General features: G+C 39.0%; 1 protein-coding gene across 1 annotated transcript; it reads right to left on the bottom strand.

Moving 5' to 3' along the window:
* Positions 1 to 280: 280 nt before the first annotated feature.
* On the bottom strand, positions 281 to 23,401 carry DLGAP5 (DLG associated protein 5). Its single transcript, XM_075753247.1, has 19 exons — positions 23,373 to 23,401; positions 20,094 to 20,344; positions 18,581 to 18,789; positions 18,036 to 18,128; positions 16,348 to 16,432; positions 14,148 to 14,252; positions 12,929 to 12,999; positions 10,958 to 11,253; positions 10,421 to 10,542; positions 10,209 to 10,338; positions 9,748 to 9,833; positions 8,998 to 9,158; positions 7,403 to 7,495; positions 6,129 to 6,348; positions 4,719 to 4,971; positions 4,320 to 4,374; positions 2,783 to 2,948; positions 2,321 to 2,370; positions 281 to 1,541 (listed from the first exon to the last, which is right to left on the bottom strand). Exons 1-19 carry the CDS (start codon positions 23,384 to 23,386, stop codon positions 1,410 to 1,412), a joined length of 2,592 nt encoding a protein of 863 aa, XP_075609362.1. The 5' UTR covers positions 23,387 to 23,401; the 3' UTR covers positions 281 to 1,409.
* Between the last annotated feature and the right edge of the window lie 405 nt (positions 23,402 to 23,806).

The raw sequence follows: 23,806 nt of genomic DNA on the forward strand, positions 1-23,806 counted from the left end.
TTGACATGTCTCATACTCTTTTATAACAGTCGCTTCATTTATACTTGGAGATGCCAAGTTAAAAGCAGCAGAGTGTTGAAATTTCCAGCAGATGCAGCAGCCTAGACCAGCACACTGCTAAGCGTACACATCAGATGTCAGAAATCCCTCATTAACCATGATTCTGATGACTGAACAGAGCAGGCAAGTCATTAAAGAGCTATTTTTGTTTGAAACTATCCATATAACTGAAGTTTAGTAACAAAGAAAGTCAGTACCAGCACAGTAACACCAAGCCGCATTAGCTTCCTCTATTTCAGTGTAATCCGTACACAGCTTCCAGGATAAAACTTCAGTCAGACACGCTCCCCCAGCTGTAGGGGCAATGCTTTCTGCCGAGGGATTTGAATTACCTTTGCTTGGTTTAAAACAAAGGCTAGTGGAAGAATGTGGGTATTACACTAAGGTCACCATTACAAGCAGCAGCCCAGTCAGGTATTTGTTAAAAATATAACAACTCAGATAAAGAGTATAACTGGCATGCTCCTTATGCAGAAATATATTGCAGTCCAGATATGAGAATGCGTAAGGATTAAGATATGAGAAGAGGCTGAGGTTGACATGTCAAGTGTTCAGAGAAAGAGGTGAAGAGATTTTCACATGAAAAAGCAGAGAACAGAGTTTGGCTTGAAGGTATTTAAGATATTCGATAGATAACTGTGTCCTCCTTAAAGGAAATCCTAATCAATGCCTATTTTAATACACTGCCAGGAAAAGATATTATCTGACTTTGAAATCCTGGTTCTGAGATAGTTTCTACTACGACAAAGCAAGTGGTTGTTAATACCAGGAAGACTCCCACAGGGAAGAATGACGTGCATCAAAGCCTGCCACATCTGATCAGGCAGAGCACGGAACACAGAGCCCAAGGGTGCAGCTGTACCCTCACCGCAGCGAGGGAGTATGAAACAGCACTTTGGGGGAGGCGACAGGCCAAGTCTTACCCCTTGCATCAGAAATAGGGCACAGGTACAGCTAGTCTGACAGGCATCTTATAATTCACAAGGTAAGCGTGGTCAGGACCGAAAAGGTTAAAGGCGAATAGTTTTACAACTTGAAGTAGACAGGAAATACATGAAGTTATACAAAAATAAAAATATTTCAGGTTGTAGTCAGAATATGCAAGTGTTGGATACAGCAGGTGTAACCAGTGAACACCCCGCTACTAACATACAGCGGAACTTACAGTGCGTAATGACTGCACCATAAAACCTTACAAAATATTTTCATAAGTTCCACTATAAAATACCACAGGTATTCATTCATTCACTCAGAACACAGTTTAAGCGTAGCAGACTGTATTCCAGATATACTCTGTGGTTTGGGGTTTTTTTGTGTGTTAATATAATTTACACATTTTGAATGTTAAGTCACTCATTCATTTTTTCCCCAGAGGGAGAAAGGGGAGAAAATACAATAAGGTCACTGAATGCTTCAGCTGCTGCAAACTTCTGGGCTTTGCTCTTGACTGGAGTGAAGGGAAGCTCAGCATCCAGCATTGGCTGTGGGAGAAAACACAGTGCGAAGTAAGTGTTTGAGGAACAATCTGCAAAACAGCACTGCAGTGACACACAAAATAAGCTAATAGCAAATTCTGCTTTTCCTAACGACATCTGTATGAACACCAGGTCAACAGTAATTACTGCCAGGCAACCACTTATGTAGGTTTTGGTGCCTGCCTACTTCAGAGGCCACTTAACCATCACAGGACAAAAACCAGCAGAAAACACTTTTGATGAGGGAACAGGAGAAGCATGCAATTCTCTTGCCTCTCGCTCAGCTCTGCGGACACATCGCGGCTTTAGAATAAGCAAAGCACAGGGCTGTCAGGCAGACCTGAAACCTGCAGCAATTCAGTAGATGTAAGTATACTAGAAGTATACTCTAAAAGTTAAAGCTGTAAAAAAAAGGGGTGAGACAGAACCTGAGAAACTCCAAGAAGAAAGTGGAGGAAAAAGGCCAGGCCGTTCACTATGTTAGTAAATATTTACAAGGAAACACACAAGAAATACAATTTAAAGGATCAATCTGACAAGAATTATACATTCTTCTGCTACAAATGTCTCCATTCATCCTACAATCATCATGTGCAATAAATAACAGTGTGAGCCTAAGCAGGGAGACAGGAATCGTGGCTTGTATTTACAGCAAGTTATATGAACTGGCTTGGTAACGTCTTTGAATTTAATTTACTTTGTGCAGTAACTGATTCTGCAGGAAAGGTTAACAGTACTGTAACATGCATATTGTCTTAGTCAAATAAACCTGAAAGTCAACTTACCATATCAAAAGGATTTCTGCCAATGGATGTTAAATCACTACATGAAACATCTGAAAAATAAGAATATTTAATTTTATTTTCTTTATAAAGTTAAAAAGTTTGAAGTCTGATGCTGCCAAAGCTGGAAAATGCAGTATTGTTTTCTGCATTTACTGGAAAACCAAACCCACACACCTAAACTGCCTGTGTTTACTTCTACTTCAAGCCTTTTATATTAGCTTTCTCCTTCAATTACCACATGGAAACTACACAGAAAAGCCGAGGGGCAGTGTTTGCTTTTGTGCAAGGCATGTTTAAGTCATACAAGCTAAAGGAGGTTTTGCTAACAGCATACATAGATTAACCAAGCCACAATGACAGTGATTTCAAAGAGTGATATTTAGACTATCACAAAACTTCAGAATAAACATAAGGCCCCAGCAGCACCACACAAACTGTGCTAAGCAGCTTTAAGATATGCACCTGTTTGGTGTATTTGTGGTTCTCCAGACTGAGCAAAATGAGTGTCTGAGCAGGTCTCCTTTTCTGGACTGCACATGATGATATCTTGTCCTTGTTCTGCAGCAGATAGTTCCATCTCTTCCATGCCATCTGTTACTTTGAATTCACTGCTAGGATTTTCCAGCACCTGAAAAAGAAGAATTTTAACTGTTCCTTGCCCTCTGAGAGGGTAAGATGTCTGCAGTAGCTACATTTGCTTCCCTGAGAGCCAAAAGGAAAGCATCAGTGGACATGAAGGCAGCCCCTATGACAAGGAAGCTGTTACGTCTGCAATAAAAGGAAGCTTGTCAGCTTTTGATGCAGAAAGCACAAAGGTCAAAAGGTAGCCAGGATATTTGACAGATATGAGTTTACAGAAACCAGCACACGCCTGTTGTCAAACCCAGTCCGTACATCTAATCTGCAGTTTTTATAGACAATTCAGGAGAGACAGAGTTTTAACTCCAGACAATGTACAAAGGACAGGCAGGACAAGGCATGCAGCTTAACACTGCGCTCCGTTTCACATGAAGTATTTCCCAAACGTCCTTGAAAGCTTGAGAATCTCTTTGAGAGTATAAAGGAAGTTCTTCCTCACGAAAGAAGATTTTGAACTTAAAGTGCCAAAAACATTTTGAGGACTTCTCTAATGAGACTTTACCTGAAGAAAAACCTATCAGCAATACCGAAAGTTAAAGATTACCAGAGTTTTCCCCAGAGAGCAGCACCACCAATAAGCAATTTCTCATTTGACAGGGAAAGGAGGAAGTAAAAGGCTTAAGAACACATTAGTAACCAAGATTATTTTTTTTAATACAAATTTTATATATGGGGAGGTGAAGGGAGGAAATGACTGCTGTAATCATACACCGATCCAAGCAGTAACAAATAAAATTAAGACACTCCATTTCCAATGAAAGGTACTAAAAGGATGATTAACTGAAAAGCTTTCACCAAGTAGCACAGCATCATCTAAACTATGGAGGCTGCATTCCTGGTTTTTTACGGCTACTCAAACATAAACGTGTCACCAAGTCCTCGGGCATTTCAGGGCATGGATTTTGATACTTGTACCAGTAACACTGCTCTTGCTATACTTTTAAGTAACAGCCCAACGCACTGCTCTGGCAGCATGAGGACCCAGAGAGCTAAATACTACTGTTGCCTTTAGTCATGGTCCCCAAATGCAAAAGCATTTTAAAAAATTCATACCAGAAAACAGGTAGTGGACTTCAAAGAAGCACTGCTTGCCCAAGTGACAAGTGTCATCACAGCAGCCAACGAAAAATAGCTGCCAAGGACCGCCCCCAAACTGCACCAGTCCCTATCTATGCCCATACTGAGAAGGAACAAGCACCAGCCTGAGGAACACAGAAGATATCTTGATGAGGATTTGATCAGAAATCCAAGTGTCTGGGGCTAATAAAAAGAATTTTTTCCTGCTAATAATAATAAAATATTTAAATAATAAAATATTAAATAATAAAATATTCACATACATGAACTATGCATAATTTACCTTAGTTCCCTCTGCTGTGCCAGCAACAGGACAGTGTTCTGCAACTACAGAAATGCTGAAAGAGAAACCAAAATGTTTTAATTCTTCTTAATCACCTTCAATCACCTTTTGACTTACCCAACTGATCTTACAATTTGCTCTCCAATTTTGCTTGCTTGTTTGGCACTGGCCAGCTATATCAGATTCTCTGGGCAAAAACCCCCAACTTCTACCCCAACAGTGAAATTACATTTGGGCAAAGCTCTTAATATTTGCTTGAGGGAAGGAAAAAACACAAGGACTTTGCAACCTTTATCACTGCCAAGTTGAAAAGTAACATTTAATAGGTATTAATTCTTCCAGTTAAAACTATAAAATTATTTGTACAAAGTTAACTAAAAGCTGCCTTAACATGTCTACCTTTGATCAAGAAAACCACCAGGGAGTTCTTCCAGTGGGGAAGTTTCGTTCCCAGTGGGAAACTGGTGCATTTTCAAATTTTGTGCTGGGAGGAAGCCTTTGAGCATTGGTGGTATTTGGTTTGCAGTTGTATCCTCCGGGTTATGAAGAACAGAAGGAATGTTCTGAAGCAAAGCTCTACTGGATGATCTTGGAGTTGCCAGTTTTTCAGATGTCCGCTGGGAAGATTTGCGAGGCGTGTTTGAAAGCAAGCCTGAAAAAGGGTATTTAACACTTCATTACTACAGCAGTTTCCAGAAGATGAAATTAACTGTTTGTTTGGATTCTAGCTAGGAACATTATTGCTTTCTGCTTGCTGAATTGTCTTATACAAATATTATATTGCAATCTTACATACACTGCAAGGAGAAATTGAAAAAAAGATGACAAGAGTAGGTCAATAAGCTACAATGTTAACTCCAGCTAAGCAATTTAGTAATGACTATCCCTTCACAAAGAACCTGAAATAATGAGACTTGCTGTTCTTATTAAAAAGTCCATCTGGTGAAAGTTGTCATTAATTTCCATCTTTCACATTAGGTAACTTTAATAGAATTAAAAAGACACAGATTGGGAATTGATTCTTATAACAGATTCTCTGCTAGAGCTTGCTTAAACCCAGTGTTGCTCAAAGCTTTTCAGAAGGTCTCCTCTACTAACAGGAGGCACACGAACAAATTCCTCGTCTTGTGATGACCAAAGAGATCTACATGAAAAAATAAACTGGGAAATTCAAAGTCAATTTGTATGCTAGAAATGGGAGAGAAGCAGAATGGCTCCCAAAGAATCAAGGATTACTGAAAATATTGGCTTCACATAGATTGCAACAAGATAGATACTGAAAATAAAGTTGTATTTTGCGCACTTGCTCAAAACCCCCTATTAAACAGCTTGTATAGCAGACTGGAATTATGTTACAAATTTGTTGAACATGAATACAGATTACAGATATACTTTATTTGCAGCTTTGAAGACAGCACTGCAAGAGATTTAGTTTAAAAAAAAAAAAAAAATCCCAATTCCCGTTTTACAAGTAGAGGACATTAGTCTGCATTGACTTTAAAGTTTGCCAGCTAAGTCTGGGAACAGATTAAAACTTCATTGTTAAACACATACTGAAAAAACACGAAGCAGCCGCTTTTACTTCTCAAAGCAGAGATTTCTTGTTGCCATAATCACTCAAATCAGTACATTCATGTAGAACAGTTTACTTTGGATCCCTGATGTGATTAACCACTAGTTTAAATATTAATTGTGTCCAGCACTGGAGTTGTATCCATTATAAACAGCATAATTCCTCTCCCCAGTGAGATTGGTTAAACTCTCTTCGATGCTTTCAGGTCACAGAATTCATGATTAAGCTTCACCCACCTGGAAAGGTTTTCACAGGGCTTTCGATTCTGAAAAATCCCGCTTCAAAAACCACTTTTTCTACTTCTGGTAGTTTCTCCTGTTGTGTACAATCAAGAGCTTCATCATTCTTCATTTTATCCCTCATAGCTGCTTTAATAGCAGCAAGCCGGTTTCGGGCAGCAATTCTTCCAGCTGCTCCCAGATTTGGTTTAGATACTCCATTTGGAATAGCCTTTTTCTGAAATTGCAAGAAAGTCTAGGTCACATCTGGAAAGTTTGGACAGAAGCAATTGCACAGGACATCTACAATGATGTGATGACAATATTAAGGATTTTTCATATACAGCCTGCAGCTCGGAAATATTCAGTACACCTTTTTTTTCCCTAACAAATCCAGTTAACATTTTTTAAAATAGTGGAATACAGGGACTCCTAGTGGCAGGGAGACAAAGTAACCACAGGACAGACACCAGTCAGCCAGTAGAATCTCTCCCAGCATTCAAAGTTTCAAAGGAAGTTTTGTGTCTTGTACCATCTGTAGGGCTCTGACATTTATGGGCGGCTCACATAGACAACATTCCCTCCAGTTTTGTGTGCCTGGAGTTTCCTACCGACCTTCAGATCGTTTTTATGATTAGTTGAGCAGTCTCAAGGAACTAAATGGAGTTTAGGCAATGTGAATGTGACTTGGTATTCAGTCATTAGAAGCAATTATATATTCCAAATCGAAGAGCAGATGAAACAGCTTACATTAAAGCTTATTTTGTAATAAGCAATAACTTATTTTGGACAGTGTCAGAACCATTTGTGCTTAGAGAATTAGTAATATAGTGCTACCCGTGGTACTGTATTAATGGGACACCATTATAATTTAGCACTCACGGCTCAAAACTGGCAGTCACTGCCAAATTCCTGTGTGGTTTCCTCTTCAGTTAAGTCAGCGCCAATACCAGTGGGTCCAGAGAAAGCATTCTACGTCTGAAGGGTAAATAACAGACTTGCCTTACCAGCAAAGAGTCTAATGACTCCAAAAGAGGCAACTATCATTATAAACACCAACTAATACAAGTGCACTTGGGAGATGCAAGGGAGAAGGGCGCATCTTGAGAGGAATTTCACTGAATTTTTAAACATTAATACCTAAAGAAGCCAGATGAGTAGGGCTTTAGAAGGAACTTCCATTTAAGAAGGGCGTTCATTAGTGCAATAGCAGCTTACTAGTTATTTTAGATATCTCAACACACTGTTGCGTCTTGACGCCTTAGGAGACACGCTCTAAGTGCTATTCATACCTTGACAATTGCTTTGCTTGGGACATCAAGTGGTTGCCAGTCATTTTCTTGAAGCTTCTTCAGATTATCAAATTTTTTATTCACATCTTCTATCTATTGGAAATCCCAGAAAAGTCCAGGTTTAATTTGCAAGACTTCTCAGATTCAAAACAGAACAGTGTTTCATAAAATCAGGTAAGAAATTTAAGCATAGTCATGCATCTAGGTACTTCAACTGATGTTAAGCATTAAATGCTCTCATACAGTTGACACAAAGGTTACGCTAACATTCACAAGCTTTAGATTAGATGACAAGACTGGTATAATTTCTGTAGTTTAAAGGTTAGTAGGGGAAGTATAGAATCATTCAGTAAGATCTAACATCTACAATGAAGGAGCTGGTTTACAACCTGTTCTCCTACTGAACTTGAGCACTTTGACAATGGTTGCATGTAAGGAATGCAAAAGGACACATTGCATAAGTCTTTATCCAAACAAGCACGAGTCTTCCATTATGCAGGAAACATGCCATGCAAGCTTGTTTGCTCTTTTAAACTGCTGGCCTGAGCAGCTTCATGATGCAGTCTGAGCTTGTTCATGACAAACTAGCTCTGCAGCAATACCTCCTCCCTGACCGGCACTCAGCGCAACAGCCTTGTTCTCCTTAGGCTTCGTAAATGAGACACTTGCCTCATTTGCTAGCAAGGCCATACAAGGCTCATGTAGAGCAGAGCTGTCACTGAAGTGACAAGTCCTTTACATCTTCCCTGAAACTCAGAGGACACAAACAAAAAAACACATGCAAAAAGGGGCAGAGTTAGCAATTCTGTCACTCCACGTTTATCTAAGGGAAAAGGTGGGGATGCTCAGGAGATACTTGAGCTGCTCCCAGATACATAGTAAGCACAGGTAACCCTGTGATTCTAGGTACAGGTTCTAGCAAAGTTCCCCTCAGATATCTCTGATGTATAAGCAGGTCAAACCCTTACACTTTCTGGAGGGAATTCAAAACCTACAACTAGGACCTTAACAATAAATCCATCTTTGCATTTGATTTAACTAGTTACAAGTTCCTTTGTCAAATGCCGATTTACAAATACTGTCAAGAGCTATTTTGATCTTTTAGAATATTATATTTCATTCTGAAACCAATGGCAGTATCAAAAGAGAAACAGAGCTGAAAGTTTTCTGCCACCTAAGCTCACCCCTAAATAAGGGTATTGTAGTTTCTGCATTATTCTCAGACTGAAGCATGGAACCCCTACATTTTATGAACTCGCAGAATTTTCCAAAAGCTCTTAGCTTTTGGTCCAGGTAGATGTTGTGACTGTATCCTCACTCCAAACCACAACAAGACTTGGCTACACGCCTTCATTCCAGAGAAAAACAAGACAGGCCACAAGAAGACGCGACAGATGAACAGGTCCACAAATTATAAATCATAGTATATCAGTGGACACTATTGACCATTGGAAAGTATTAAACAGGGACCTGCATTTTTACATTTAAAAAAAATCAGAACCTGAATATTCAAAAAACAAAAGAATAGTGTCAATCAATTGCTTGTAAATAACCCCATCAACTTTATTCTAGCAGGTTAACATGCAAGTACATACCTGAAAATTAACCATGTCCCAAAATCCATCTAAGTCTGTACACATTGTTTCTTTTTCACCCCGTTTAAATTCACAATTATCCACCAGTCCTTCAAACTGTTTAAACCTTTCTGCTATGAGCAGTCTTGTCTGACCAAGTGTCATGCGAATAAGATCTTTAGCTGATAGCAACAAGAAAACAATAAAGAAAGTACATCTTAGAATAATCCATCATTTCACAATTGATTTAAGTATTTGAAGAGTCTGGACTTTGTTTCTTGTTTGAACTATGTTCATCTAATGCAGAGCTGCAATACAATTCAGCTGGAGCACACCTATCTATTGAACTGCTCTCATCTTGCCTCTTTCAAAAATTGTTACTGTGTCTGTAAGTCTTTAAGATAAGCATTGACAAGTCATCTTCATTTTCCCAAATAAGGACACTTTTTCTATGTTAAAACCTAATTTTATTTTAAAAAATCAGCTTGGTTAAAGTTCATACATTTAAATATACTTAAAACTGACAACAGAAAAACTATTTCAATATGCACTGTGTCAACCACTATCATATCAAGTACTACTCACAAGTTTTAGTATTAGGAGACAAAGCATCCCCCTTTGTCCTGAGGCAGATACAACTCTCAACTTTATCTAATACAACTTTTATTAAGTGGTGTAGACAGCGCTTTTTCACAAATATGTTCAGATACACATACTTCCCTCTGTTCACTGCAGTTACCCCTTCTAATGCCTATTACAGTTTAGTCTTACCATCCTCTGGAATGTCCAGCTCAAATTTTCCATCCCACTGGAGGCACTGAGACATCAGCCTCTCTGTCTCAGACCGAAGAATGTTTCTAAAAATAAAGAGATATTGAAAAAAATCAGGTTTTGGAGAATTCTCCAACTGTTGTCACTACTGGTGACTGAATGGTTACTACCCTTTAGCTTTCAGCAAAGCTACACTGTCTTTGAGCAGAAGCCATTAGACTGTTTTAGTCTGCTGACTGGCTGAGATACAATTTCTTTTCTATTGCTTTCAAGCTTGTGTTCCTTAGGACAAAGTGTTAGTCTCCAGAATTTTATATTCTTTACTTGCACTACCAATAGAAAAAGGGAGATTGGAACGTGTAGGAACTCAGGTACCAACCACCATAAGCTAATCTTGTCTCATTACTCATCTTAAGAACCTTAGAACAGACAACAGGGAAGTGAAACGAATGAAGACAAACCTGAAATAAGGCACATCATGCTCTTGCTCTCTTCTATCATCTGACTTTGTTTCAAGTGCTGTTATATCTGTAGAGACAGGCGTTGTTTCATTTGATCCCTGAATGGAAGTTTTCTCATCTGATTGACTTGCTGAAAAATATGAAAGACATTTGTTCAGAATCTGATGAAAAATAAAAACATTAGAACAATAAACTAAATGCAAACTTCATACCTTTTTCTCCTTTCAAACTTGTAGTGATGTGCTGTTCTTGAATGCCTTTACCAACAGGTGAATTTTGACTTTTTAAATTAGGCTCTTGTGCCTTAGTTTCACTGGATTTTTCAACTATAGTACTGGAAACAACAACAAAAAAGTACATTTAGAGTTAAGACACATTGAGAAATTGACATCAAATATTGCCAGATACACAAAAATGCCCCATTTGGTAAGCTCTCTGACATTCAACACTACAGAACACAAGCAATTCCCATTAAAATTAATAAATCTGTGTACAGATATATATGGCACAAGTCCCTGATATATGGAGCTGCTTTAAAGCATACACAGGATTATAGATTATATAGCTTGCTTTGCTGTTGTATTAAGTCCACATTTGATTAAGCAACAACAACCATGATGATCAGATATTTCAACAACACAACAGTTTTTTTACACAGGGAATGTCTCTATAGAAGGCTGATGTTTTCTGCACAAAGCATCACAGAGAAGTTTATTTACATTTGAGGCCATTAGAAGAAAGAATCTTACACTGGAGGTTTTGAAAAATCCCAGAAGGCATCAGGCGACAAAAATGCATTTGCCCTAGAAGGAGTCATGGGTGTAACTTTGTAGGTTGCTAATCCGTTCAGTGGCTGAAACACAAAGTTTTGAGGTGCAAAAGAGCGCGTTGTGGGTCTGCCCGGTGCAAAATTGTTTGTGCTTTCTGCTGAGCTCTGTTCCTGTTGAAGTTCTGCTAACACAGGATGTTTAGAATCAGCTGCAGAACCTTTCGTCACTGGGTCCAGTTGAGCATTTTTATCCATTTCATGTTTTGAAGGAATTACCTATAACAGCACAAATCGACAAAGCGAAGACTACATTATTCGATCAATAAAAGTGTTTACTATAGGCACGGGCTGAGGTATAACGTGACTGTCTGAAAGCCATCAGGAAGGGAACAGTTTCAGGTAAGTTGCTTTCTGCAATAGCATATGTGTACAGATGTGAGGATTTACCAATAGGCCCAACTGGTTTTGACACCTGCAAATCATTCCAGCAACAGGGGCAGCACTTCACTATGAGGAATGCAACAATCCACTGAAGGGGCCAAAGTAGCAGAACACTTCACCTACCAAAACAGTAATTAAAATTAGCAAACACTTGCTCCCATTGCTAGAAAAAAATGCTTTAAGGTGATAAGCTGCTCAAGAGCAGAATTACTGGCTCCAAATTCAATTACGCCTGTTGAATTAATCACAGTTTATACACATACTCTAATCCAAAGACTGAAGAAAAAACTAAAATAAGATGATAGCTGAGGAATGCAGTCAAAGACAAGTGCAGGTAGGACCACAGAATGTCATTAAAAGAGGAGAAAACGTTAATCAATACGTTGAATCCACATTCCTATGAGATGAGTGACCAGATAGTCATACAGAACACATTTCTAAGATACCTGTATTGAGATATTGTTAGCTGAAACCAGACAAAAGAGCTTAGAATGTTTTTCCAGAAAATATGCATCTTCAATCCACTGAAAGTCTTGTTAGACCTTAGATATCCCTGCTTGGAATGTAAGCCTTGAATTCAACTTTTAACGCACTTCTGGTAATGAGATGACTGAGTTTACAGCAAGAGCTTACCGACTGGCAGCATAAAGCAACTCCTGCCTGTGAAGAGGTACTTACCCAGCGAAGATATAAGTGCCTCTTAACCTCTTGTCAACATTTGTGCATGATTGCATAAGTTTTAAGAGAATACTAGAGCACAGCTGCAGTTATGGAAACGAGGGTGGAGATGGGAGGCGTGGGGGAGACACCAGGTTGAGAGGCAATGGTGGAGTGCAAAGGAGGAGAAAAATAAATGATGATTCTTGCACTGTCAGCACATGAATGCATACCCAAATTGTTTGGGAGCCTGGGTTGGAGGGCTACAATGAATTTGCATACTGCTGTCTCTATGTAGAGGTAGAAAAGTTTTGTTACAGCAGTGACACTGAGAACCACCATGACTGCCTTTAATTATGTTATGTCTACCTTGCAGAGAATAACATTTCCAGCTTTATTTCTTTGTGGTTCACAACTGAAAAATGCATTTATTTCTCAGCTTCTAGTCTCTTATTGTTACCTTAGCACGAACAGGAAACATTCAGAGAATGTTTCAAAAAGGAGTGAACCACATAAAATTTACAAATGCTAGATAAAACCAGCAAAGCAGGCCTTTTTTTTAACCAGTTAAAACCACAGACATGAGATATGTCATGTAAGAACTTTTTGTCTAATTTAAATCATTATCCAGATCTTGATTAGCAATCAAGTCATCCACATAAGCAAACTACATTTGATCATAATTTAAAAAATACGGCAATATAAATACATACAGCTTCTTCCCAAAATCTAGCTTATTAATGAACTTATACTTGTGTTCAGGCACAGAAGTAATATTTGAGCTACAATTACACTGTTATTGGCTCTTAAATCAGTTTTACTGCTTTTCCACTTCAAATATTAAATGACCTACCTCCATGACATCAGGTTTGACTGCTTTCTTCTGCTTTCCGACATTTGCCATCTTTCTTTGTGACTGGTTACCTAGAATGAGAGAAACTCCCAAAGGTCAACAATGCTGTGATTAAGGCAATCTTTCACCAAAAGACTGCCATAAAAAGTCCAGTGGTTAGAGACAGGGAGAGACTATTTTTTTTCTTGAGTGGGAGGTGGCTAGAGGGCAGATACCTAATTTCATTCAAAAGAAAACCTGGCCTAGGATTTAACAGCCTATTAAGAGATCTATCAGCAAAAAAGGAAAACAGATTCATTAAGTCATTAGTCTTTAGATGTTGTCATGTACTAAAAATAAAAGTCACTTTATTTCCTTAAAGGCTGAAGAGATAGCCTCAAGTCAATTTGAGTTCACATTTTTAATTTCCACGTGGCACTGGATTTCTCTTGGTGAATTGAAACTGATACTTTTAAAGCTGTGCTTTCAGCCCAGGGGTTAACTTCTGTCCTATGTAGTACAAGGGACTCTGCAAAACATTCTGGACGATTTCCTGAGAATCAGAATATATACTTAAAATTTTGCCTTCAGTAACCATTAAGCTCCCTTATTCTAGTAAACAGACAAACATGAACAAAGAGAAATTCCGGACCTGAAGAACATAGGCTCTCATCTCTTCCAGAGATATCTGTTCCTGATCACATACTTAATAATCATGTGTCCTTAAACAGTGATACACCAAACTGGCAAATCTTTATCAATTCTGGTTTTGTTCTTTCAGTTTATAATTACCATATGGATATTGATGCTCCACACTGATGGATTTTATGGGAAACTGTCCAATGTTGGTTTCAACATCTTGATTTAAATATTGCTACAGAGTTCTAGATGAGAGTCTAAGTGATAAAATATTTAGTCCTTTTCTTACGTGACAACTTGGCACCTAATCAAAGAAGGTAGTTACACAGCAGAATGCAGCGTGCTAGAAGAGTTCAGAACAAGCTGCTATGTGTTTCTACAGCACAACAGAGTGCCCAAGGTACAAGCAAGATCCTAAAGACAACAGAGCTTAGTATATCATTTAACAATGAGTCCAACAGCAGCATATAAATGTACATATGTTGTTTCCAGTGCTCACTTATCCAGCACTAGATGGTATCTCTTTACAGCACACTATTCCAAATACTTACATATCAGGCTTGAGCTACACAAGCAGGACCATACTTACTGCCTCACTTACCAGGAGCAGCAGCAGCCAACATTGTTTTCCCTGTCTGCCTCGCTGCAGCAGAGGCTGCTCTGGTGATTCTTACATTTGAGGTTGTCTGGACTGCAGTCTGCAACACTGTAAGAAATATTAATTCCAGAGTATTCAAAGCTTAATAAGGAACTGCACTCAAGTAATATAACTGAAATTTTACATTTTGTAGAAATCAAAAGTGCACTAGCAATTATCAGTTGCATTAGTTTGCCCGAATCAACAGGTTTGGGTTTTTTTTTTTTTTGTCAGTTCAGTGCAAGCAGTGCTAAACACGGACAGCATAGCTCAGCCTCGGCATCAGGGCAATGCTCTGGAGGATCTTGATTGAAGATGTTTTTGTTGGACAGTAGTACCTCCAGGAACATCAAGGTACCAGCGTGCTAGGTGCCATATACAAAGCTTAAGGAACCTTTTGCAATGTTCCCTGCAATCAGAGTCAACATCATCCTCATTTTACAGATGAAGATTTCTAGAGTAATAACTTGCCATGGTTATTTGCACAGCTGGAAGCTTAAGCAAACCGTCTCTGTGTAACAGTGATGCCCTCGTCATTATATGAAAGCATTCTAAGGTCTGAATTTCATGTAATCTGACAAAGTATTCTTAAGATGAATTGCCCCCAAAAGATTTTATAAAATATGACAAGGTCATGCACTGTATTACCCATCTTAAATAATTTTCAGCTTTGTATTTTAGTACTGTTTCTAATATCCTTTGAAAATAATAGCATTCTCCTGCACAGAAAAAATTAACGAGCTCTTTTTTTCATATCTTCCCTTTCTACATCTGCCTGAAATCTAGTAGCCCCACTTGGTTACTGTTAATGTTATTCATGTTTTTAATGTCAACTGCAATTCTGTGGAAGCTAGAGTGACAAGTTGGGAAAAAATTACTAGATAAATAACTAACATTTGATTTATGCAAACATTCACTTCCCTAACATTTTTACTAGTGTTTAAATACATATAATGCATATTCTTGATTCAGCAAAAAAGGAATAATGAAGTTGAGTGGATGACAATTTTTCAAAAATTAAATGTGTTAATTGTTATATCAACCACTGATAATAGACCTTTTCAGTATTCACTGAAGATACTACTGAAATTTATTTAAATAGAGGTCTGCTGCTTGCTAATTAAATTAGCAATGCAAAAGTCATTTCACTCTGAATTACTGAATAGCTTGCATTAACATCAATATTCCACATGACTTGGCCTTATCTACTTGAGGCATGGGCATCACTGTGCTATCAGAAAGAATTTCTAATCAAAAGTATTCTACTCCCTGAAAGGTGGCATGGGTTTGTTGGGTTTTTTTGTCATTGTCTTCTTAAGAAATGTATGTAACTGTCACATAGAAAGTGACAGATACAGAAGGGGCTACTGTAAAACATGAAAACGTTAAGATTGTACTTGTCATTTATTGAAGATGACAACCAAACATTTACTCAGTTGCGCTAGTGTGCATCAGAAGTTTGGGCTCCTGTCTCCAACATTATACGCTGAGGTGCTTTACCAGTGGGCTATCCTCTTCCAAACCTTTTCCAATGCTGAGTTACACAAGCAGTTTTATTTAGAGATCACAGACAACAGCGTATCTGCTGTACACACCCAAGAAAGACTTCACTGAAAGTATTTACAGCTCATACAATCAGCTATTTTTCAGGCTACCCGCAATACCAAGGAAAATTTTTATGTCATCTATATCAGCTATTCTTCATCTTTCCAGGTGAAGTCACTTCTGTAACAGCAGCAGCTACAACGTACAATATTCTTCTTCAAGACAGAAAGCTCTGCACAGCTCCAGATGCTAAGGCAGCCAGCAGTCATGCAATTCTGCCTACCGATCTTTTTCTTTTCCCTCTTGTAGGGTGAATAATCAGTAACCAGGACAGCTTTTATGCTGCATTCCACTTCCCCCAGCCTATAGAGGCAACAAGTACACGTGATACCTAGAGCCACACGCTTGATGATCTTCCAGCTGCTGCCCTTGTCCTGGTCGGTAAGAATGGTTGTCCTAAAAACTCCTCCATGTTTCCTACACCCAAAAACATATTGTGGATCTCTCCCAAAGATGTTCTTCGCTTCCCTCCCACAATATCACAACTACCGACTCAGAAAACAAACAAACTAGCAGCGTCCTTTCAGATTCAGAGGTAAGTATCATACTACTTTCATACCTTTATCTTTTTCAGCCGCTTTGTCTGTACTCATCTGTTTACGTCCTGCTTGTGTAGGGCGCATGCTATGCCCGTTGGCACAGACCTACAAGAGAAGATAATTTTTTGTGAAGTATCAGATTTCTGGAAATGAAGCAGCCTAATTTCTTTCCTCATCTTTCTGTCCTAGGCTCCAGTAAAACAAATGGTCAAAGAATTTGTCACAAAGGGCTTTAAAAAGTAAAGAGACATTAAGGATAACTAAACCAGCTCATTTTAGACATGCATTGACATTCATTATCCAAAATTAAGAACTTGTCAGAAAAAGAATGAAGAAAAATATTTAAGAAACAGTTTCAGCTTTACTATGAAACTAGGTGCCAATTACTACTGCATCTTTGTAAGCATTAGGTGTTTTAAAAAACAGTTTTCAGAAAAAAAAAATCAATATTAACTCAGGCATCCCTTCATAAAGTTATGGCTGGAAATCCTTCAAATGCATTAAAGTTTTGTGAGGCAAGATCGACAGATTGAAATTATAGCTTCTTTTACAGATTACTGCTGGTGAAATTCCTCAAACCCCCCCTACTTTTTTATACAAGTAATAGCAGAAGGGACTGCCAAGATTCACAGTAAAAAATATGCTAACATTGAAGTGATTTTGACTTTGAATGCTCTTCTAAGCAGTAAAGATTAATCATGGGTGATACCTACAGTAATTGCACCTCAACAAAATACATCTCCACTTATAAGGCTTTAAGGAAAGACTAGATAGAAATTTGTACAAATGCTATATACCAATTCTGACTTTTGCTCAGAGGATTTACCCTTTTATAATACAGAGGACAGTACGGGAAACACAAGGCAAAAAAACCTCTTGCTGATAAAATTCCCCAACAAAACAAAGCAGACAGTTCCATGTCCGGCATATTGAAAATAGTAACTTTGGCAATGGTGGTCTTATGTATAGTATATTAAGGTGAGATGAAACATTCTACATTTTTTAAAAACATAAATATAATTTCAACTTTATGACATTAAGATGCCAAATTAGCAAAATAATGTATTTCAACAGTTATGTGCACCAGATCTGTCACTGTATAGACTCCAAGAAGTCAAACTAGTACCACAGTCGGGCTAACTCAATCCCTTCTCTCTAAACAGGTGGATAAAGAACGTGGCATGCAATTTAATATGCAATAATATTTTTAAGTTCAACTTTAAAAACAAGTGTTTGTTCCTACTGTAATAAGTTTTTAAGAATCAGTCAGTTTGCTGGGTTGCCTGCAACTTTTTGATGCTAGAATGTGATCTAAGAGAAGAATGAACCGATGTTTTATAATCTGCATTCATGACGGACTTTCAGCATTCCAGAGAGATCTCCAAGCCAAAACCAGAGTGTAACTTCAGTCTCACTACTACCTCTACTCTTACTTGCAGTCCCTGCTGACTACAATAGTTTGTACTGAAAAAGGGATCTGGAGGATCAGTGCACTTTTCTCTCTACTGACCTACTCAAACTCTCCCGTAGTTTGGTTGAGCACAATAAGGTCTATCACCTTGCTGATCTAATTTGTCTTTCTCACCAGGAAAATCTCCTTAGAGACAGCACTCAACATGTAAGCATACAATTCTGAGTTATGGTCTGAAGGATAATTGCATCCTTCTCTCTAAATTTACTCATTGAGGTTCACATTAAAAAACCAAACCATAGAGTGCTTAGATGCAGTTGGTATCATGGTTTTTTCTTCTTGGTTCTTGGCTTTTGATCGAGTAATCCTCCCGGAGAAAGCAGGAGCTGCCTGGAAACATTCCCAAGGAAACAAGAGTTAACATAACATCTTCCCCCTGCCCCCCATCACTGTTAGAGTGAGCTAGAAGCCTAAGTGTGAAAAGCAACACGCTTGTGCAAAATGGGTCAAGTGTGTAATCTGAAAAACTTTCAAAGTTTTGACTAAATAGGAACAAGTTACCAGTTCTAAAATAACTTAGCTGTTTCATTTGTGCATGAATCATTCCAGTTTTTGAACTGAGACCAGAGTCATAAATACAAAAATCAACATATCAATAGTACTATTTCCAGCTTTGTTTTAAAAAATAAGCCAAGTTACTCCCTTATTGTTCCTTATTGTAAAGTATTTACAAAATAAACTGTTTCTTTGGCATAACATACACATAATTTAGTATACAAATAGAAAATTAATATAGTATACTAGATATACTTCATTTAGATACTTCATATTATTCTTATTACCTTCTCTCTTGGCTTCACTATCACTGGATCTTCAGGTACAAGTGAAAGAAATCCAGGCGCAGTTGGTCTATATAGCCCAACTTTAAACACACCCTTTTTTGCTTTCTCTCTTTGCTCTCTCAGTTTTCGAAGTTCCTTTTCTTCTTTATAGCGCTGGAGCATCTCCTTGCGTTCATTAATTCTCTTGGTGGCTGCATTTGTAGATTGTTCTGAGGCAAAGATGGAAAACAGACACGTTATAAAATCCTGAAGATATTTTTCAGCCAACAATAAGCAAGTCACAGAATTTCAAAAAACTTTTCTGAGATAGAAGAGGAATATACTAAGTCAAAGATCAGAAGACTGGAATCTGTGCCTGCAAGTTTCAATTAAAGCCTTATGATGCAAATATATGTGATCTATTAGCTTGCTAAAAGCTTAAATTCTCGTAATTGTTTGAACCCTTCCCACTAGAATAGTATTCAATAGCAAATTTCAACTTGCAAATACACCTCCCCAAATCTGCACCTGAGGGATACTGTAAATTCACATCCATTTCACCATGTACAGGCTGTTCCTGGCAAGGTTACTAATATTAAAGATAATGCTTTAACTACTTATTTAGTTTATTGGTATCAGTTTTTCTATTCAAACACTTGCAATGTCATTGAAAGCTGAAGCTTAGGTCACCTTTAGATATCAAGTCTGCCTCATGCTGAGAAAAAATGAGGCACGAGTTATATGAAACAATAAAATCTTAAGATTATGACAAACTGGAATTACGAGTCCATCTGAAAAATTAGTATCCAAAGTTAAAATTTACTGAAGATAATCAAGATATAAATTTCTTAAATTTCATATTTGACACGATTACATAGGGATTGCACTCCCTCCTCCTATAATCTTCTGCTATCAAAATACTAAAGGTGAAAATATTTCAAAAGAAATCTGTTAACATTTTTAAAGATTAACTCAATTTCCTAGGCCATAAGAATCCAAGAGAGCAAGGGAAGCAGAATTCAGTATATATGCAGGCCCTATTTACTGGGAGGAAAGGTAAGTCATCAAAAACTAGCAATTTTAAAAATAAAATTATACCACACATTTACCCATTTATAATTATATTATATATACAATTATAATACACAATTGCCCATTTCTAGGCATACTTTAAGCGCATGACAGACACCAGTTATATGTTAGACACGATTTTAGATCAGGGTTTTTCACTTTTTGAACGACAAAGCAATCATTAAGAGACTTCCCATTGAATATTAATAGCAAAATGCATTCTTCCTTTAGCTGCTGCAGACAAATCAGAGCCAAGCCTCAGTCATACCACTGGAGCAGTGAGGAGGATAAAACTGTACTAAGATTTTATTTTCTTAACCATCAGAAGAACTAGTAGTCATTGTTTTTTAAATCTTAAACCTTTTCTTCAAATTAAGTTGACCACAATTAGGTTCCTGTGATAATGTTACTAAATCTACTTAAAGACAATTTTAAAAAAGCTTTATAACAAGTCTTTACTTACTCTGTTTTACACTGTTGTTCTCTTGAGAGCACATTTCGCTTGTCTCATTCAGTTGGGAAATTCCCTTCTCTTTTGAGAGCTGAACATTGACATCTGCCAATCCAAACTGTCTGCCCTTTTCAAACAACTTGTGCCTGTTCTCCTTTTGAAGCATTGATTTTCTCCGAGCAACTTTTGTTCTAAGGGTTTCTGTACTCAAATCCCTTTTGTATCGGCTGGCAAACTGGGAGGTAGCAGCCATCTTGATGACCCTAGACAAAAAAAATCATGGTTAGGAAAAAAGTTGTCATGTTTTGTTTTCCCTTTTCATTAATTTACATGTTACAAACAAAGAAAGCCCTAGGTTCTTCGTTTCTGCAGGTGCACCAGAGAAAACACAAATGACAATTTCAGTAATGACTCTTCATTATTTCTCTTTATTTTATGCATTCACTAGTTTGTTTGTTAAGCAATCAACAACTCTGACACAGAATTAGTCGGGAACTCTGTGTCACTGCCAGGGATTGTCCTGCTGGTCTGTTTTCAACACAGATGTTTTTCACGTTAAGGAGACGAGCAAGTAAATGACAAGGTTGTAGGACAATACTTGGAAGCAACGTTGCCACTGAGCATTTAGATTATACCCTATCTGATGGCAAGGCATTTTTTGTTGTGCATCAGAGTACTTGGCACCATTTCCCAACCGAGTTTCCAGGATGCAACTGCAATACAATAGCATTTATTTCAAGCAGGATTTCTCCCTACTATTTTAACCTGAGGAAGAAATGATGCAAACGTCTGTACGTGCTGTAAAAAGCTCCATTCCCTGCATCCCGCTGAAGCCTGTCTTATCGAGGCTTTTTTATTCTGTCTTCTTGGAGACAGGTCAGGACCAGTTCTTGCAATGAGTCTTACTCCATCTGCCATCTCAGCCGGGGTCTTTTAGAAATCTCATCTTCCATTACTTACAGAAAACAGCTCTACAGTAGGGAGGGTTATAGAACTAAACTAAATAGCCAATAGTTATTCATTTACCAGTAAATTGGTCATTTACTGAGGTCCTTAATTTCCAGATAGCAAGCTTTGATCAAGCTAAAGGAATCATCAGTGAACTAGACTGAAAAGATCAGCCTTAACTACGAGCGTACAGGATTTCTTAAAGTCAATTCCCCCACTCCTCCATTTCCTACCAGTATCTCAAGCCAAAAACACCACCAGCAGCCTAACTGAAAAACCCAAATGTCAGAAGAGTACCAAAATAAACAGAAAGAGTACAGAAATAAATAATGTACTTTTAAACTGTATATACTTATGGAAAAGGCAAGCAAGGAGAGAACCGGAACTATCTTCAGAAGGAATACAGACAAAGTCTGTTCAGATACCACCATTGCTGGCAGCAGCAGCTCCTCGTGCCCCACTTTATGGCAGTATTCACGTAGTGAGTGACTTGCATAGCACCAACAGTACCTGCACAACCGTCTGGAAGTGCTCGGAATAGATACTGGAGATAACGTACGAGTCAGAAATCTAAATGGGTATATTTCGCTTCTTTTTTTCCAATACATTCGGTGCTGCAGGAGAGCAAAATGGTCAATGGAAATGTAAACGAGCAAATGGGAATAAAAAGCAAAACTCAGCTTAAAGCAATCAAATCAGAGACCAGATCTCTTCAACATAATGCTGGAAGAGCTGGTGCACATCAGTGCCACCTGATTTATGAATATCTTACATTTCATCCTGCATCTTACATTCCAACTTTCAGAAATCGATTAAAGATACCAGTTAAACATGACTGCAAATGATCAGACTAACTCTACTGTAGTTCATAGGTCATATTTACCTTACTTTACATGTAAATGATTACGGAAGGTTAGTTCACAAGCATCTCCAATAATCATCTTTGGATTGATATTGTTGGCAATTCCCAGAGTGTTATGGAAAAACGTGAAGAAAACAGTAGTAATATATCCCTACTATCTACCTCCTAGAAGGAGCAGACGTTTTGAATCCAGTGGGTAAAAATAATTTCTAAAAGCAGCAGCTAGCATCAAGTCCCTACACTCATCCTCTGTAGACTTGCAGGACAAATTCCCTGGGACTCCTTTAACATGCCCTTTAAGTACAGCCACAGTCCTTTCAGAGTACATAAGCAATTTTTAATTCAGTGCCTTAATGGAAGGTAACACTCTCTATCCACAGACTGTACATTGTTATCTGTCAGGCAAGGTTACAGAAACCTGCATTTGCCTTAAACACTGATAAATATTTAACACATTTAAAGGATTTTTATGCTCTACGTTCTACTTTGAACAGTATTTTCCTAGTTACTGCAGTGTAAGTCCACTTAAGGCCTCCTCCCATGAATAAGCCTCAAGAGCAAGTGATCTACGTTTCAGTAAGTAATTGCAGAATTCATCTGAAACTTGATGAAGGCAAATATAACATAAGCAGAGATACAGAGAGAGCTTCCCACAAAGGTATTACCAATTCACATCCCAGGCCAGCAAAAGCAATGCAAGAGATTACCTATGATCTCTCTGGGATCATTAAAAATGTATGGCGTGCTCAATGTCCTAAACACCTCTTTAGGACAAAAATACTTGCCTCCATTTTTTTCCAGATTATGGTTTCTGAGCAGAACTTTGCCCAAACGGGAGTCTAGAAGAATTTAAATTGGCATAGATTCAAGTAAAGGCTAGTAGCAGGAAAGGAACAAAGGGCTTACACGAAAGACTTGGGACTGGCTAGCATATACTACCAAAATTAAAGTTTATAGGATAGATTTTTATAAAAGAACACTAAGGGAAAAGAATCACTTTTGACCAGTAACACCACAAGAACCAAAGGAGTAATACAGATAGAAAAAACTTTTAGGTACCCAGTTACCATTTTCAGGCCGAATACCGACAAAGTAGAGCAAGAACCGCAAACATCACTATTTTTAAAGCGGGAACCCGGCAAGCTTAGGACTGAATGAGGCCTGGACACAACGGTTTCGAGCAGGGGCCCCGGGGGTCACGATGAACTGAACGCCATCTTCCCGTCCCCTGCTCCCCACCGCGGCTCTCAAGGGCCGCCACAGGTTTGGCCCCTCTGCCCCTTCCCCGCCACCGCCTCGCCACGTTTTCGGGCCAGCTCAGAGAACAGGCACCGCTGCCAGGCCGAGAACCTCCGCCCGGAGCCCGCTACTGAGCCCGTCCCCGCTTCCCCCCGAACCCCGCCATACCTGTGCCAGCCCCACCGCACCGATCACCTCAAGCACCGCAGCACCGCCCGCCTCGGCTCACTTTCAAATCTCACCTTGCAACGCTCATTGGTTAGCCCCGTCCCGCCCGCAGTCTCTCATTGGCCCGCTCACGGCCGACCGTTGATGGGGCAGAGCCGAAATCTCGGAGCGGGTGCCATGCTTGATGATCATTGGCTGCGATGAGCATCTCCCCTCTCGCACTTGTCGCTCATTGGCCGGCGGGGTGAGGGAGGCGAGGTCTCCCCTTAGCGTCCCGCCCGCCGCGGGGGTGCCGCTCTAAGATGGTGGAGGCGGTTCGCTGGCCGCGGGGTGAGCGGCTCAGGCTGCAGCCCGGTGTGCGGTGCCCTCGGGCCCCACAGGGACTCGGGGGACAGGGTGAAGGACCCGCGGGCCTCGCACCGCTCTCCCAGCGCCCAAGCAGGCGTATGTCGGTACGTCAGTGACCTCGCTGTGCCGCTTCCTGAGGAACCGAAGCCGGGTTTCCACA

The sequence above is a fragment of the Balearica regulorum genome, chromosome 5 (assembly GCF_011004875.1).
Source record: "Balearica regulorum gibbericeps isolate bBalReg1 chromosome 5, bBalReg1.pri, whole genome shotgun sequence".
Taxonomy (NCBI): domain Eukaryota; kingdom Metazoa; phylum Chordata; class Aves; order Gruiformes; family Gruidae; genus Balearica; species Balearica regulorum.

Coding starts and splice junctions, on each gene's coding strand:
- DLGAP5 (XM_075753247.1), bottom strand. Junction 10,543..10,957: donor GATTTTTCAAAACCTCCAGT/GTAAGATTCTTT, acceptor TGTTGTTTCCAG/TACTATAGTTGAAAAATCCA. Junction 4,972..6,128: donor CCCTGTGAAAACCTTTCCAG/GTGGGTGAAGCT, acceptor ACCCTTTTTCAG/GCTTGCTTTCAAACACGCCT.